Here is an 18,153-nt window from a genome sequence, read left to right as displayed (position 1 = left end):
CTCACTCACCTTTATATCACAAAAACAAAACGAGACATATTCCTGAATTTTAAAAGAAAATGTACCAAAGACAACATGTCATTTGCAGAAAAACAGATTTTCCTCTTGTTGGAAACCAAGGCTTGTTAGAGTTGCAAGTTACTCTTCTAATATAAGAATATTTGGTATTAGAGCTGCTAATGCACATTTCTCAGTTTAACTAAATCTGTTGAGCCACAAGGCTAATCATGTAATCCTTAACGCCTTGCTTCAAGCAATTATAGCTCTGAAGATCCAGGAGGCAAGATGCAAAATGGAACCCCACAGCCTGTCACATGGTTCAGAAATAGAAAGCTACAGAAAACACAGCAAGAACGTTTATTCCCCAAGCAGCTGTGCGTTATGCTTGGTGCTCTTCCACAGCTTCAGCATTTAACAGAAGAGATTCCTTTCAGAGCATGTGAAAATCCCACATATTTACAGTTAAAAATCTCAAAGTATCAACAAACACTTCCACTTACTCAAGAAGAAATTCTTTGTACTTACAAGAAGTCCTGTAGTAAAGCCTGGAAGCAAACTCTAAGAGTAATCACCTCTGCATGGAAGTTCTGCATATACTTCATGCATAGGAATGTTTCCTCTTATCTGACTTCCACTGTCTGGCTATCAAAGACAAAACTGCAGGCTAGCATGACATAAGAGATCAGGAAACAAGAGGCCAGGGTCTTTTCCTTCCTTTTGCTACAGTGACGAGTAGAATAGCACAGGGACCAGTTCAGAGCTCACTCTAACACATTTTAGTTAAAACAAGAGCTGAGAAAAACCACACCTATACATAAGCACAGACTAAGTGATATCCGATACTCCTGAGATCATGTATACTGTAGAAAAATAGCTGTAAGCTCTCACCATCACGTATGCAACAAATACCTAAAAGCAATCAGTGCCTTCAAAATAACCTCAGTTGATTCTGCCACAAAACCTACTAATCATCACGCCTTATGGTGTGTAAAGCTCCCCAGCACCAGAGCAAGTGCAAACTACCAACCACTGTGAAACCCATCCCTTAATAGATGGCAATTAGCAATCCATTTGCACAACCTCTTAGCTATAATTGGAGAGTTTTGCTTCAATTTAAGGTAGATTGGCTATAATTAGTTTGCGTTTAAAAACTAGCATGTGCGCTATGCTATTGATTTAAGGAAATACTGTTTAACTTACATTCCTCCTATGCCTAGAAATCAATAAAGAGTAAGAAATTGTAATAATCCACCCGATGATTTGGTTTAGCTGATCTGCTCTGGTGAAGGAGATGATAAACCAGGCCGTTTAAAAACTATGCGGGAATATTATCACAAGATACTGAAGATGTGAACCAACCCTGGAAAAAGGCCATTAGTCTTGTTTAAGAGGTAGCCATGTGCCATAATCAAAGCTGTAATTTGTTACATTCGATATCATCCGTAAACACCTTAAAAGTAAGATTAACATTTTCCCAGGAAAGATGCTTTAATCGTGTGCAGCTGTAACGTCAGCACATCAGCTGTGAGTGCACTGCGCTTTCGCTCCTTGTCATGTGAAAATGAAACTTTCTCACCTTGCTCATCTTATCGGCCTCATCAGATGACTCCAAGTCCTGCGCTTCTGCCTCTTCTGGAGCTGTCTCAACAGAGCTGTCTCCGTCGCCGCAAAGCGAGTGCCCTGCTGAGATTGAGATGTGTGTGAAAACCCAACCGTAATTTCTGAAAATTCAAAAAGCTGGGCGCAACAGACATGGAGTTCCCACGGAGGGCCAGGCCCCATCTTGCACACAAGTACATGCCAACGAGACGTTACGCCAGAGGCAATCAATGACCTCAAAGGACTACCTCAGTTTACAGCAGGGGCCAGCTCTAACTACAGGTGTAAAAATAAACAGGTTATGGCCAGACACATTATTTAGTTGGAAACTACAAAAGCCGATTCAGAGATAAGGCTAAAATGCCACATTTAAATTCTTATGTTTATTATTAATTTCTTGGCTGGCGAGCAATTGCCTACGTTTATACCTCAGTGGTTTCAAATGGAAACTGCAGCATGTGAGTGGGCAGGCTGTGCCAAGAAACAAGCCTTGATCGGCTCTTCCTCCAAATTAAGTCAAACGTGATGACTTTAAATTGCTTGCAGTTTTGGCCTAACACACCCACTACTGAGTTTCGATGTTGATTTTTAAGGAAACAAAGCAGGTTTTAGCAGTTTTTAGGAGCCTGTTACATTAAATGAAAATTAAATTTCATTTCCATCAGTACACGGCAACAACCCCTATGCCTGAGCATTCTTCTGGAGACTATGTTATTTATACAGCTAATAACTTCTTTGTGACTTCTTGTATGTAAATGATGAATTACCTGCAAGTGACAAAAGAAGAAGTGGAACTAATCCCAGCCTGAAATCTCTGTGCACAAATAACTTTTTTTGGGATCTCATTCCCTGACTCAAATAGCTGTAAGACGCAGTATTACCACACCTTAGCCAGTTTTCACAGAAAAATAGATTTCATATACATTCAACTTCTAGATATGGCAAATTATAATGACCAGTGATGGAATGAACTCTGCCAGGAAACTCCCGCGTGCCTCAATTGCCCTTCAAGCTGACATAAAAAGATGCTTTACCGCAGCTGAGTCCACACGCTAATTCCTTTTACCTTTCCCCTCTGCTCCTCTCAACCTCATAAGGAAGAGATTTTTCTGCAGTGTCCCTCCTGGGGCTGGATGGGGAAGGGTGGTTTCTGAGTACACCTCCCTGCCCACATCCTGCCATACGAACATGACAGTGAATGCCCCACCAGGGATTATACCCTTTATTCTGTCACATTTATTCTTCAGGTAATGCAGAAAAACATCATCGAAGTTCAATGGATACAGCAACACAGAAAAATCTCTGCCTTTTAAAACCCAAGACTCAATGGCCTATATTAGCATTGGTTTTGGTTGTGTTGTTAGCATGCAGTATTTAAATGTTTTGGTGGAAAACCAAATAGAAAATTTTTCAAACCACTGGGTTTTTTTCATTTGCTAGCCCTACAAACAGAAGCAGCCCAACAGCACGCTATCATGTTGTCAGCTCCCTGTGGTCCAGCAGCCATACCCTCCTATTCGCTACTTAATTGAAACATGGACAGTTTACAAAGATTAACAGTGATTAAGCACATCAGATGCAGCACCATTTCTATGTTAGTCCCATGCTGACTCTCATGTTACTTGCAATTTTTCAATTAGACATTTCAATTTAGGTAAGTCACGTATATTTTTCTATAAGAAGCATTTAGCTAGATAGCAACGCTGTGAGTAAAAAGGCCCCATTAATGATAACACGCATCTGTCATACTGATATGTTTTAGTGTGGCCAAAAAGGCTATAACAGTGTGGATGGTCTTTTTAATTCAGATAAAATGACAGGTTGCTTTCAAAATCAAGAGATTTGGGGAGGAAAAAAAAAGTGATTACACACATCTAGTATATTTGTTTATATTTATACTGGACTGAAATCTGTTTCATGACACAGAAATTATAGTCTCTAAGAAATATGTTTCCTAAATAAATAAGAAAATTAAATTCTGCTGCTCCTTTGCTGCAATTGAAAAGGCACTGCTCTTCTTCCAAGGAGTTTTATGTTAACACACAATGTTGGTTGCAAGCACATTCTAGGTAAGGTTCTCTGTATCAAGACTGAGGGCAGAGATCCAGGTCTGGGCTCCTCAGTACCCAACTTTCAGCTGCTGTTCTTGCAAACTTTCAGCCACAATTACCAAAACCAATTTGCACGACTAGACAAGATTTCCACTTTGCTGAGTCCAGAAAAAATTTGGAAAAATTGGTATTCAGAAATCCAGACATAAATTCAGAACATATTCTGTGTACATGGACATAAAAGGTAGTTCACAGCTGAGCTTCTGGAAGATGTGCCTCTCTTCTGAAAAGATGGGGTTTACCTTTTAAAAAGATGTGCCTGCAAGGGCTGTTTAGCAACACAAAATCTATTTAAAGAAGTGTTTTTTCTGTAAGAAGTTATTTTTTCTGAGCCTTGCCCAGATTTTATCAACCTGGACTATCAGCTTTCTGGTCTCTCTATTAACGCGTGAAAAAATTCTTAAAACCCTTAAGCTATACATTGAAAAATAAGAGCAAAAATGTGCTATGTGTCATAATTTGTTTTGGGCAGTCTGTGTTTTTTCACTACAATTAATTTCCCATTATAAGCTGTGTGAAATACATCCTACAGCTGTTTCTCACCCTAAGCCAAGGCAAATAATGTTTGTTTGGGGGTTTTGGCTTTTGCTTTTAAGCTACCACTTTTTCTTTTCCTGTATATTAAAACACCACTTAATCTGTTTCCTGCAGTATAAACACTTTTACCCAGCAGACAGCAATCTTTCACTTATGCCTTAATGAGCAGTCACACGGTACATGTGCTCAGGGTATTTCTAACGTCTGAAGCTGCCAAAGCCAGTGTCGACTTTAGCAGGTTTATCTGGTCGTTGTTAAACACAGGCAATCAGTTCAATAATGCCGCACGTTCCTGCCTTTTAGTACCTTCCAGTTACTGTCCCATTTCTGTCAGGTTCATTACAGCATTTTATTTTTGCCCTGTAAATCTTTATTTAGCTGTGCAAGGAGCTCTGAGCACAATGTGCTCGTTTCCTTCTGCAGCACCTGAACGCTGCCCAACCCCTACCATTTGCTAGGGACGCAGCCTGTGGGCTTCACTTGACATTAAGGAATTAGAAAGGGAAATCCAAAAAGCAGCAGGAAAAGGGGGTCAAATCCACGTGGCCACCAGCACAGATGGAGGTCACACCAGCTCCCAAGTTGCCTCAGCAGTGTAATATCCGTGACATTGTGACTAATGCCCATTAAATAACTCCTACTTATGGTTAGAACTAACAAAATAAAAGGAAGTCTTATAGCATTGGCGTAAAGGTGCTGGGGCTTAAAGGCCTGGAGAATCACGTAAAGCCTAAGCACCATGCCAACGCTTGGCTAAAATTTTCCACGGGTGCTGCTTCCAAAGTGCAGGGCTGCTGTCGCTCGAGATTTTAATGAGACTGCCACAATATTTGGTACTGCTCTTAAAGCCCGCTTCTCGGTGCCAGATTATTTGCTTTTTAATGCAGTGGAAATAAATATTCTTGGCCAAGCTCTTTCAGCTGTGGTGCAAAGCTCAGAAGTGCGCATCCTACTAACACAAAAAGCAGCATACAAATCAGAAAACCCTCCGTGTTCACACTTTTAGCATCACGATGCCTTAATTCCCGAGTATGTGGAACTGGCGATACTGAATTTAGTCCCCTCAATGGCAGCAACAGGGAAGTGCTGGCGAGGGCAGCCCATCTGAGCTGAAACTGCAGAAGAAATATGGACCAGGCAGAATGTGACTACCCCGGCTGAATCCCAGCCAAGACACTCGGGTGTCTCTGCTCCTGCGAGAAGTGCTGCGAAGGTTTCAGCGGCCAAGTGCTTTCAGCGCCTCGTGTTTGACTGTAGTCTTAAAAGAAAAGAGTATCACTTACTTGGGCAGTTCAACAGCAATTCCTTAAACAGAAAGTGTCGTTTCAAAATGCTGTTCGGGAATGGCCCCATTATGAAAATGCGTTACCTTTCAGAAGAGACTCATTAAACAGAACAATTTTCATACATACTGTCTCTCAGATTAAATTTTTATTTGAGACAAAAATTTGCCCATAAGTCCACAATAAAAAAAGTAAGTATGCATTTTTTTCTTTTTTAGAAGAATTCTGGTTAGCTTTGAAACACTGAAACATGAAAGTAGGAAACATCATTTTCACACTGTTCCATTGGGAAATCCCACAGAATTGAGAACTTCTCCAAAGCCCTGTAAAACTGAGCTACACCTAGCACAATTTCAGTCAACCGACCTACCAAAGAACAGTAGAGGAAATAACTGGGAAACTCTGCTTTTCCTGGAGAGCTACAGAACAAGCCCTATAAATCTCTTTTCCTTTCTTAAGAGCCCTATTGCTTCTCCTTCCATTTCAACAAGGTAATAAATTTCAGAAATACAGAAAAATCTATGCTGAATGTCATTCAATTCATTCACTCATCTTGGGAAAAACGCAGATTCAATGAAACCTTCCCTGTAGCAGCTGTACCACGGTCACTTTTCACCCTCCCCAGGTCAGGAGCCTAGTCAGACACTTGTAATGTGCTTGAGTAGCCCCTTTGGCATACGCAGGAGTTTTCATAGACGTAAAAATGAAGCATGTGTGCAGAGACCTTGGAAACCAGGGACACTGAGATCAGAAAAACCTGCCTTTTCTTCTGCAAGTGGTGTGCCTCAGCCTCGGGCTGGCAGAGCCGGCAGGGGGAGCGGCAACCCAGCAAGAGTATTAGGATTAGAAAGGACAGGAGCTGGTATGCTTACTGCAGCTAAAATAGGAAAACCAGAGCCGCAGCGCAAAAACTAACGTGCTAATTAGCCACGCTGCTTATTTCAACAGCAGCTCAGGCAGACTGTAGGAAAGCCAGGAATAAGATCTCTGAACGCAATTCTGCCCGAGGTAACATCCTTGAGCTTTGGCTTTTAAGCTTTTAGAAAATAGAGCTCAGGAACAACGGTTCTGCATGTCTCTCATTAATTATATGCAAGAGCCTCAGATTGCTGCTGCAGTAAATGCCCCTGGAATTGTTAAATCAAGCACTGAATGATAACAATACTTTTTAACATGCTACAAAAGGTATGAAATTAGTCATCTGCCTCAGGAAAATAACCCTGAAGAAATTAAGGTTCCTGTTAGTCTCAGCTTGTTCTGAAATCCAAATTACTTAGCCTAAGGGAACCTGTGACAGGATGAGGATGGAATGAAAAATAATGGCCGTTCTTACAGAGCAACTTTGGTTTTGGTCTTTAGAGCTGTGTGTTAACTTCAGCCTCTGGTCCTCCTGCCTTCTGAATAACAACATAATAGACTCCCTAAAAATACCTACCCGCTTCGTATCTAGAAGATTAATATACCCATTCAAAACAGGGGTGCACTTTCTTTTTTATCATTCATACATTCTGCACGGTGATTTATATGGCTCTCAGTTATCCCTGCAGAGTTATCCCTAATGCTAGAGGTCTCCAAAATACAGAAGCATGCAAAGCCTAAACCTCAGAAATTCTACCCCAGAGTAAAAAAAGGTAGTGAATTGTGGGGAGACCACAAATACAGATACTGCTCCCCACTCCCATTCCCAAATCCCCTTCTAGTAACAAAATATCTCCTTTATGGTTTTGGAGAGAAGCAAGGCTGTGTCTCCAGCTTTCCAGCTCTCACTCCCCAGATTGAGTGGAGCAGGTCGGGAAGACAAAACACTCCTAATGGGGAGAGGAGACAGCTCTCACTGAGCCTTTTCGGCAATAAGGAAAAGATGATGCAGGGCTCCAGACAGAATGAGAGCTAGTCCTTTTCAACCAGATTTATGCAGACCGCATTAGCAGGAGAGAAGACTGAAAGCCAGGAAAAACAATAATAGATGAAAGGAACAAAACTTGTGGCTCTGCAAGCCCAATGCAGCACAAATTCCTACGGGAAAGTATATATCATACCCAAGGTGATATTTTTCACATCAGTTAGTGATATAAAATCAAAGGTCATTTCAAGAATAACCTGTTAAGTAAACACAATGAAGTAACCACTGTCACAGAGCTGATTTGCAGCTCTAGCCCTAATCTCAGTATATACAAGGTAGTTCCAGATAATGAAACAGCTGTAAGACATGTCGTTGTATTTAACAGGAGCACTGGCAGTCACTTCAGGGAGGTCAACTCCCAGAAACACAGACCTGCTTTGCTCCTGGAAGACCTCCCACTGAGTAATAAGGCATTAGGAAAGCTTCCTTAAAAAAAAATGTAACACAGCATCTTTCTGTTAAAAACACACAATATGATTTGCCTCGCACAAAAAGTCTGCCCTTTGCTGCCTTCATAGCAGATGAAGAATTGCCAGTGAAGAAGATAATGATAGCACATCAGCATGATCGGTCAACCAGACCCTGAATTTCTGGAGAATGGATGTGCCTACAGGTGATTTATACCTGCTGGCATTCTGGCCTAGCAGCGTTTCACCCCCCTGCTGAAAGCAGGGCTACGCTACTTCAGGACCAAAGAAAAAATCTGCATGCTATAAATAAAGCATATAACAGAAATCACTGAGCTGATTTGCCTAGCCAGCCAAACTGCCAGTAATCAACAAGGACACAAATAAATGGGTCAGTGGGTATTTCATACTTGACTGCTCTCTACAAGAAGCTGTGGAGCCAAGACCAAAAATCTAAGATACAGACACAATCTCCCAAATAAAAGCACATACCTCCTTTTAAAATTTCACATGGATCCCATTTTAGGTAACGAATCCCTGAAAAAGCACAGGGCCAGAAGAAGAAAGGCTTCAGTAAAACATTGTGGTTTTTAAGAGAAATTTTTTTGGAGAATTTTTTTTTTTTTTGATAAATTGATGGGGAAGACCAAAACACCTGCCTCCCAATTGCACAGATCCTTGATTTCACTCCCACCTCAGGGTAAGTCATCCCAAATTAGAGCATCAGTGTTGTTCAGCTTTAAACATCGTCTTAACGTCAGTCTTCAGAGGCATATTTCATATGCCAACTACAGGCACTTTCAGAAGCTGCCAGAGACACCTGCACATCTGCTGATGAGCTATTGTGTTGCTTCTGTTGGTTAAAGAAGTATTCCTCCCCCTTTGAGGAGGAATGAAGATGATTCCCACCTCAACATTTGCTGCGTTTTGAAGGAAAGGAAATGTCAAGAGAGCTCTAGCTTCTGTGCCGCCTGTCACCTGAAAGAGAGAGCGAAGGAACTGACTACAGGACACCAAAAGTGAAGGGCAGCTGTACCGAGAGAAATCTGAAGTGAAAAGGAAGCCCTAAGGCTTATCCCTGGTCCTGGGCAGCTATTTAAGAAGCAGGCGCTTTGGCCCACCAGACAGTTCACATGCTCACGGCAGGACATGGAAAAACAAGTAGCCGTTCCACACCACTGCGATAACCACAAAAGCCCAGCTTGGGGGAAGCTTCCAAAGGAGGACAGACATGACTCGAGTTGGGAGCAGCACAAAGGACGTCATGTCTACAAAGCAGCAGAGGCGGGAGGTCTGATTTGGCCATGACATGTCCATCCAGCCACGTCCTATGTTTTCATTTCGCATGGTGCACGCAGCGTTACTCTGGACAATGTTAAAAGGCAAACGCTAGGCTCTTCACACACATTTGGCAAACTGTGCATTATCTCACCAGCAAGGACAAGGACCCCTCGAAAACCCCCAAAATGCAGAACTGACAGTGGCAGAAAAACTGCTTGTTGAGACCAGCTTGTTGAGACCCTGTGTTATGAAATGTGACTGCTCTGCCTCAGAAATCACTACGTTGCATACACACAAAGTCCCAGTTCCCAATTCCTTGCACCCTTGGCAGACGCTCACTTCTGTAGAAAGTCAGGGTACGAGGACTCAGCACTTGTGGTTTCAGTGAAAAAGCCAAGCAAGGACAAAAAGATGGAGCCTGCCTAGAGCTGGTGTTCAAGTAGGAAATGGGGGCATCTTGTGGCCAGCTATAAAAATGTACAAGATGAGTCTGATTTTTCAGCACAACAGCCTAACTGGGAAAAGTTCAATGAAAATTGAAAGGGAAAAAATGTCCTCCTGAAAGTGTTCAATTTTAACTCCCTTTGGGGGTTTATCCCACATCTTATATGAGGCTGTTTTTATCAATCCCCTCAGAGGTATTTGCAATAAGCTGTTTTTAAGCTTTCTTGTTTGCGCTATTCCACTTGCTATGAAAACCATGCTCCTCGAAGTCAGACTGTGGGTCCAGCTTTCTCTTTCCCCGCTATGTGTTCCCATCACCTGAACAATGACATTTTTGCTAGATTACATTCAGTAAATATTTTAAGCAAAATCAGAGCAGCATCTAGAGAGTCAGGCTCTACCTCCGTCACCCTTTGCAGGCACAGATGAGTCAGCTTGGTCCTGAGCCCAAGCAAGCTATCTTTCACTGTGGCTCATTTGCTCCAGCTCAGCATCATGCTAATGCATTCACAGCGCTCCTGGGTTAGGTCCAGTTTGCACCCAGACTCATCCCAGAAGCCCTTACAGCGAGTGACTGCAGCAATCAGACAGACGTGTCCTGGGAGAAGGCTGACTTTAACCCCGGGTGAAGTGCATGAACAGTCCCCCTCCTGCTTCAGCTTTTTATTCAAAAAGCCCCAAACAAAACCATTTCATAGTTATCAAAACAATTATTTTGACATTTCTGAAACCTTTACTTTGGGGAGAAAACAAAGTATTTTGACATATTCAGCCACTGCTTACTTTTGACCAGAAGTCAAAATTTACCTCAGCTCGGAATAGTTTTGATTATGTGGAAACTACTTCTTTTTGGCCATTCCATTAATTTTTCCTATCTTTTAAATAATTTCAAAAAACTAAAGTAAGCAGGTATGTCCAGTATCCTCTTCTGTTTTTGAGCACGGGGAGCATTTAGAAGCTGGCAGGTAAGATTTGACTAAGCAGGCAAGTAAGAGGAGACATGGTACAGGAGCTTTCCTGCTATCCCAGTGCAAATTCCCAACACTGCTGTCCTACAGAGGTAATGGCTAGCAACCGCCAAGGAGGCGGTCCTGCACTTCTGCAGCTGTTTCCCTTAATCCCAGCATGGATGCTTGTCCTCAGCTGGTTCAGAAAGCGAAACTAGTGGTAAACAATTCACAGTTGCTAGGGATTAATTTTCTGCCAGCTCAGTTCTCTGAATGGGACAGGGTGGTGGGCAGGAACGCCCCTTCCCACCACAGTGTGCTGTGGAACCAGTTAGATACGTTTGGCTATAATATCAATCCCTACCTTTAGGTGTTTTTAACTGTCCTTGTGAGTTATTTATGCATCTCATCAAACACACAGGGGTCGTGTGCTCCTGGCTAATTCCAGAGAGGGCGAATGCACATCCCCTCTTCCTTCCCTGCCATACATATATCCTATGAGCAAATGCGGAGGGAAAGGCACCTCCTGAGCAGCCCAGAAGGGAGCCATTAGTTCTGTGACTTCCTGTAGGCACAGTTAGATGATGCGACATGCATTTGGCGATGACACATGTATCATGGCCTAACTGTGTACACAGTCATCCTTCATTGCTACCGCAGATTATACCTTACAGCTTCCAGAGCTCCCACGCATTATCTGCCCAGTGCATTGAGACTGCAACTCCTCTCACTTCCACCACGGAGGTTACATGCAGGGATCAATGGAATTACATCAGCACATTGTAAGTGTGAATCCTCCTCCTGGTTATTTCTACATTGAACCAAATACCTTGGTTGCTCCCAGCAAACGCCAGTGTGCTGTCACTCAAGTCAGATGGGTTTTCCAAGCGACGTGGTGGTGGCTGCATTAGTTTCTGCCCTTCCTCTATCTCAGGATAGGTGCGGACGGTGAGACACAGCGAAGGCTGAACAAGGGCATCTTTCAGCAAAGCTGAGTCCAGATCCTCAGCAGCTTTCTTATTAATCTCCACAATTTCATCGCCAGCTTTCAGGCCTGCAATGCAGAAAGGAGCAGGTAAGACTTGCACAGTAAGGTTTCTGTTACCCACAGACATCAAGGAGCTCAGCCGGGTGTTTATGAAGTGCCAGACAGTGTAATGTCTAGACATGAAGTAAACATTTATGACTGCAAATGATATTGAAATTTGATGGACTTCTGCGAGATCTGTTGTCAGGCTGGTACTCCCTACTCCAGTATCATCCCTAAGGGCGCGGTGCCCAGGAAGTCCCTCACAAGGTACCAGCAACAAGATATCCCCTTTTTCTTCACATCACTCTGCAAGGGAACAGCCACTGTACAGCAAGCCACCCTACACAACATATTGCTCATAAATAAACGTATATTGAAGGACAGAGACAGACTTCTGAGGTGCTGCACACAGGACAGCGGAAGGATGGAGTAGCTGGGCTGGCTCGATCCTTGCTTTTAACTTTCCATACAACTAAAGGCTTTTATTGGAAGTGGCCACCTACCCATACACCTAGGAGGACAGAAAACGTTTCTCAGTAACCTGGGGCGTACGGTGTAGGACTTCAGATAGCCTTCTCTCTGGCCCTGTCTGAATCACATCCTTGCACACAGATCTTCAAAAGGCAAATTTTAGCACTTGGTAAATTAGTCATGTTTTTTTTCCAATCTGATTTCAGGAATTATTTATAGCACCAGCACCCAGGGGAAAAGGGGATCTGCAGAGGAAACAGCTGACTCCCACTCACTTCCGGGGCGATACAGCGATTAACATGCAGCCCTCCAAGGTCCCGCGGGAAACGTGACCTTCCCCTGCACCATCCGGGACTGCTCTCCAACTGACAACAGCAAGCTGGACCAGTGTAATCTCCCAAATAATCTTTAGGGTCAGGCAGGCAGCAGAGCGCTAGGGCACACCGGTGCTGACAGCCCCGATCGTCAAGGCTGCTCCTGCTGCTGCAGCTTTTGTCTCCACTTGAGGGGGATGATGGCGGTCCCTCTCAGGCATCCCCCCAGGAGCCAGCCCGCTGGGCACAGCCGGTGGGAAAGCATACCCTGCAATGGCCACCAATCCACCAATGGGACCACCGTGGCATCCCCATCACCGTTCTGGCATTTACATGGATGAAAGTTGGAATTTACAGGGTCAAAAGAGCTGCTCTGTGGGGGTGACCTGCCCTCGTGCCATGCAGTCCTCTGGCTGGGCAACCATGCAAAGGGCGAGCCTTGCCACCCTTAAAGCCCAGATGAAAGCCCTGACTCAATGAGCCTGAGCTGCAAGCAGAGCTCAGCTGTGTGCTCCAGGAAACAGATTACCTACCTACCTTCAAGAGAGAAACATGGAAGGGAGGAGGCTAAAGAGCTTCAGTCTTCTTTAGGAAAATTGAGATCTTTCTAAATGCATGTAATTGTGCCCAGAAACGGTAGTGTGGCGTGCAGTTTCAGAGAGAATAAAATGAACTAGATAGAATAGCTACAAAGTAAATGGACCATAAAATCATATTTGAAACAAGGACAAAACAAGGCAAGTCAAGCATTTCGCATTATTTCATTAATTCTACTCAGCGATGCCATGTCATAATAGTAGCACATTAATATGCCTGCAACCATAAACATCATTTCTGGGGCTTCATTTACTCTTCGTAATACTTGTTTTGTATCATTTGGGATAAAGCATCGTGTCTATCTCAGTACAGTCAAGGACCTCAAATTCCAACAATGGTCTAGCTAACTCAGACCAACAGAAAAAATAAACAGATAAATCATAAAAAATATTAGGATAAAATAAAATTTAAGTTTTCTAATTGGAGAAAAGATTGAAAATTAAATACTGTATCTCATGTGATTAGACTTACTATAGGAAGTGCAGTCAAATACAAACATGCATGTAAATAATGGGAGGAAGAGAGAGTTTTCCTCCCTGCTTTCTGCTAACTCTGGGTATCTTGTCCCAATATTCTGCCCAAAACTCTTCATATAGAAGTGCCTTTTAATCACAATTATATCACTGAAAGCATGTTTTAGCATTTCAGCCCCATAGGAGGCAGTCTGTGTTCATGCATTCATTTAAATTGTTGTTCAAACATTAACTAAAAGCAAAATAAGAAAGTCCTGCCGCCCGCTCCCCCCAGCCATATTCTCTTTGCTCCCCACAGGAAACCCACAGGGTTTTATTTCCCTGTGGAAGGCTAGCAGAGAGCCGACCCCAGCCCCTGTTCAAGGCTTTTGGCAGAATACCCATCCCGTCAGCCAGGGAATCGTACGGGGCTGAGGTGGGGTGAGGAGGGACAGGAAAGAGGAAGATGGTGTTTTCAACCTTCATAGACATACGCAGCAGCCTCCAGAACCACCTATGTGGTTTTCTCAAGTTAGGGTTAGAGGCGACGGCTGTGTGAAACTCCAGGCTCCCTGCAGCCAAAACCGCTCCTCCTCCCCTGTCCCCTCCTTCTTCCTCCCGGGTTTCTGTCTGTGCAGTCCTGTCCCTCCACTGTGCCACTTCTGCCACTTGCTTCACTGCAACACAAGACGACTCCATTTGCTAACGGGTCAGAAAACCAGCCACGCATTTTTACCACAGCAGTTTTCTATCGAGACGGTGAGCTGAATCGGCTCAGCAGTGTCAGAGTCAGCACAAGGCAAAGGGCTGGACCAGTATGGGGGAGACCAGCCTGCACGGCTTTCAGCAACAGCTAACTGTTGAATAAGCTCTGCGAGACCATATAACCATTCACCAAGAAAACTCTGAAGGTGTTTTTGAGAACTCTGCATACACTCATGGGTTTTGAAGAGATGAGAGTCTTCGCACTCTTCATGCTCCCCATGTTACACTTTAAAATCTGTTTAGGTTTCAGTTGCCCAGCTCCTGTGACTGCACGAGCAGCAGTGCCAGCACACCAGAAAGGACAATGAATGGGAACAGCAGTAAGGGCAGGGCAGTGTCAGGGTTGACCTCAGCTTGGGTAAGCTGCAGTTAAACCATATCCTGCTCTGCCCTGGGACAAGCCCAGCAGCCTAGTTATCTCTGCCGGTTTCTGCTCCAAGTGCTGTCATGCTTCCTGCAAAGGCTGAAAGCAAAACTAGAGGCAATAATCCCAGCCACAGAGAGCACTATGATGACTCCTATTGTACCCGTTTATCTTGCAGTGACTGGCTTGAGAGGGCATCTGCTCCTCTTTCTAGCTGCAAGGGACGCACTGATCCTGCTACATATATAGCAACTCAAAATTAAAAGAGGTTGACTATATAGCATAGCTGATCCCCAGAGCAGAAGAGCCATGTATTCAGTACCTCAGGTTCTTCCCAAAACAACATGATCTCTTTTGGCCTGGGACCATGGTTTGGTGCATTCAAAAAGCTCCCATCCCAGAAAACTCAAGGTCCATACCAGGATTAAACAAACAGTAACAAAAGGCCAGACTGGATGGGGCTTGGAGCAACCTGGTCTAGTGGGAGGTGTCCCTGCCTATGGCAGGGGGGTTGGAACTCGATGATCTTCAAGGTCCTTTCCAACCTAAACCATGCTATGATTCTATGAAAAGCACTTTAAAAAGTCTTTTACCTTTCTTGAAAGCTAGGCCTGTCTCTTTGACGCCGTTCACATACAGCCGACGAATCCCTTCTTCTTCCACAGAGGACAGGGAGAAACCTAGAGAGATACCCAGTGAGATGGTTAGAAAAAGCCAACCAGTTTCAGTGTGTCCTACACACAGTACAGGTAAGGCTGTGCTGTCCCTGCAGTGAGCAGTCAGGAATTCCTCCCTTCTTTCCCATAAACCTTAGGAAAAAAAAAGGGAAAGTTAAAAAATGAAAGTGGTTTTAACAAAAACCTGAACTGAATTTCTGAGTTTATATATAAATCATCTACAGCTTTATTTGAAGATACCACAGCTGCAAAACATTGGAACAGACTTCCAATTCTCTTGCCACAAAAGGAAACTTCAAGAAGTTTTGCTGTTTGCAGACAAAAGCTGCAGAGAGCTGTGGTTCATGACCCAAACCAGCAAAAGCCAGGAAATGGAGAGCTACGGCTGACATGCCATCCTGAATTCAGACAAGGCATAACTGCTAAAGCAGAATGCCAACTTTTACTTTTGGAAATTCCTGCACTGGACAAGTTCGTAAAAATGCCCCTTTCCCTTTTCACCTTTCATTTCTCAGCTGCTCCTGGCACAACCTGTTACTTGCCGAGTCTCGGCTCAGCACACGTTTCATAGCTACATTAGAGACCCACAGAACAGCCTTATGATGGGAAGTACTGACACAGCCTTAATCTAAACAGTGCAAATGGTACCATTATGTTTGGTTTTGGTGATTTTCTTGCCATTTGTGTTTGACACTGTGTAAGATAACAATGTGTAAAGGAAATACAATGTGGTTAGTTAAATACGGTTTGTTTATTTACTGTTGAGAGTTATCTAAAGCAGAACATTTGCCTTTCTGAAACTTCATTACTCCCTAAATGGGCGTAGGCAACCATTTGCTCTCTCTTTTTCTGTCTAGAAAAACATTTGCAAACCTCTGGGGGGAGACGCTTGTCTGACATGGAATCAGCCACCAGCCAAGAGGAAGCAGATGTGCTGGGAGCCTATTCTGACTTTAGGATTCCCTTCAAGTTGGTGCTTATGGATGAGAAGTTATTTTTTCATCCATCATTTCAAAAAAAGAAAGGAGGGGGAAGAATGTGGCAGCCTAGAAGTGAGGAGCATATGGCCCTTTGTGACTTACTGAGCTACTTGGAATCTGTATGCGAGCTCCTCAGCCTGAATAAAATGAAATTTGTGAAGCTCACTCAACACACCAACTTTGGCAAAGAGAAAAACTCTTTACTAAACAAAAAGAGCAGCTGTAAAAAAAGTAGTAGCTATCAGCTGTCATCACTGCAAAGCCTACCTGGAAAACCCTTAACCAGAAGCACAGTGGAGCATGCCCAAGGCTACAGTTCAAGTCAGCACAAATTATCAGTTACTAATACCATCACCCTTTTGCAACTGAAATGCTGTTTTGCAGCGTACTACCATACACTACAAACAAGGTAGAGGTGCATCTCAAGTTCTCACTACAACTAACTGTGATGAGATTAGCATGCCCAAGCAGTCCCAAGCTCCCATTCTCCTCCATGAGAAGACCTCTACCTCCTCCAGCCTGTCAGGGCTAAGGGCAGGTGTAGTGCTTTTTAATTTGGCTTTCATTAAAAAAAAATATATATCCAGAGTGGAATGGTTGCAAGGAGCAATTACATGTGTTATCATCACCTTTAAGAGATGAGAGGTGGGCAACTGGCAACAGCCTTGAAATGGTCGTCTCACAAATACACTTAACCTCTCTGCAGACAGGGCACGTGACCATACCCCAAGTATAGGTAAACTGTTTTATTTCCACAGTTGTGATGTGGCTGGATCCGATAAACAATCTGAAACAGCATTCTCATCCCACTGCAGTGCCAATGTCAGTGCTTTCACTGCCATGCAGTAAAGCAGAGCAGGGAACTCATCCAAAGGGGAAATACCTCAGTCAAGAGTGTGTGTGTGTGTATAGATATATGTATCTATATACTTGCAAGTAGGCATATATGCAAAAACATGTATGTGTAGTTTGTACATGCACATGTATAGCATGAACGTAAAGCCAGTTTCCATCTGGCTGAATTCTGCAGGTGCTCCACACAAACACGTGTACTAGCATTGCATGAGAGGAAGGGCAGGAGTGGGTGGAAGCAACAGCGATTGCATAAGCTGGCATCACTGCCAAAAAGATTATTATCAAGCTGTGCATGGACTCTGAAACACAGGTGCGAAGAGATGGGTGGTGACCCAGACAGAGCCTTTTCTTCACTGCAAAGTTTTGATGACAGGAGAACAAAAGTCTGCATCTATAAGCGCACATGGCCTCACCGAACCAGCACAATACCTGAACAAATCCGCCTCCAGAAAATTACCTCGGCCCCCTGAGACAGACAGTTGCTAAGAAAAACGCCAGTATGTTCCCGGTATGTACAGGAGCTGGAATCAATAGGTTCTTACTGCTGGTGCGCCCTGATTCCTGCCCACACAACCTTTGCAAAGAGGTTGGTACCAGTGAAAGAGGCAAGAATGTATGTGCCCAGACATCAGCAACAGCATCACCTTGACAGATCTAACACTGGCAAGCTCCGACACACTGGCCAGACACTCCAGGAGTGCCTCTTACACAGGCTCGCTGGTGGGAGTAGAAACACTGTGAAATGTTCCCAGTTGAGCTTTCCCTGGAACGCTCTGCTCCGTCCTCTTTATGTCACTTGAACTCCTGGTGTGCTCAAGCACGATGGCGAAGCTGCTCCAAAGGCTTGCTAACGCCTGAAGGGGCAGCTCTGCCCCCTCCCCAGCACCAGGATTTTTTAGCTGGCCCAAAACAGCTTGCAAAGCCAGCAGACAGCTATTCACTTCTTTTATTATCTTACCTTTCTGCCAGGCTAGTGAACTGGCAGAAATCGCACTGGCCTAATTGCACCCTTAGTGAAAGCATTTCACCTCCTTATCTTCGATACCATGTCTGTTAAATAGGAGATAACAGCACTAAGTCTACATTGCCGGGATTAATCAATAGCTACTTGTGAAGTATCTTGAAAATTCAAGGTG

General features: G+C 43.8%; 1 protein-coding gene across 1 annotated transcript in view; it reads right to left on the bottom strand.

The window, feature by feature from the left end:
• The window catches only part of TIAM1 (T-cell lymphoma invasion and metastasis 1), an 83,022-nt gene that overhangs the window by 21,234 nt on the left and 43,635 nt on the right, over positions 1 to 18,153 (bottom strand). Inside the window, exons 11-13 of the mRNA XM_009894894.1 lie at positions 15,099 to 15,185; positions 11,342 to 11,566; positions 1,577 to 1,680 (exon numbers count right to left, since the gene is read on the bottom strand). Coding sequence (XP_009893196.1) covers positions 1,577 to 1,680; positions 11,342 to 11,566; positions 15,099 to 15,185 — 416 coding nt within the window. The remainder of the gene's footprint in view (positions 1 to 1,576; positions 1,681 to 11,341; positions 11,567 to 15,098; positions 15,186 to 18,153) is intronic.

The sequence above is a fragment of the Charadrius vociferus genome, unplaced genomic scaffold (assembly GCF_000708025.1).
Source record: "Charadrius vociferus isolate BGI_N301 unplaced genomic scaffold, ASM70802v2 scaffold201, whole genome shotgun sequence".
NCBI lineage: Eukaryota > Metazoa > Chordata > Aves > Charadriiformes > Charadriidae > Charadrius > Charadrius vociferus.
Note: the sequence above shows the minus strand (reverse complement) of the source record. Positions and strands in the feature narration are given on the sequence as shown.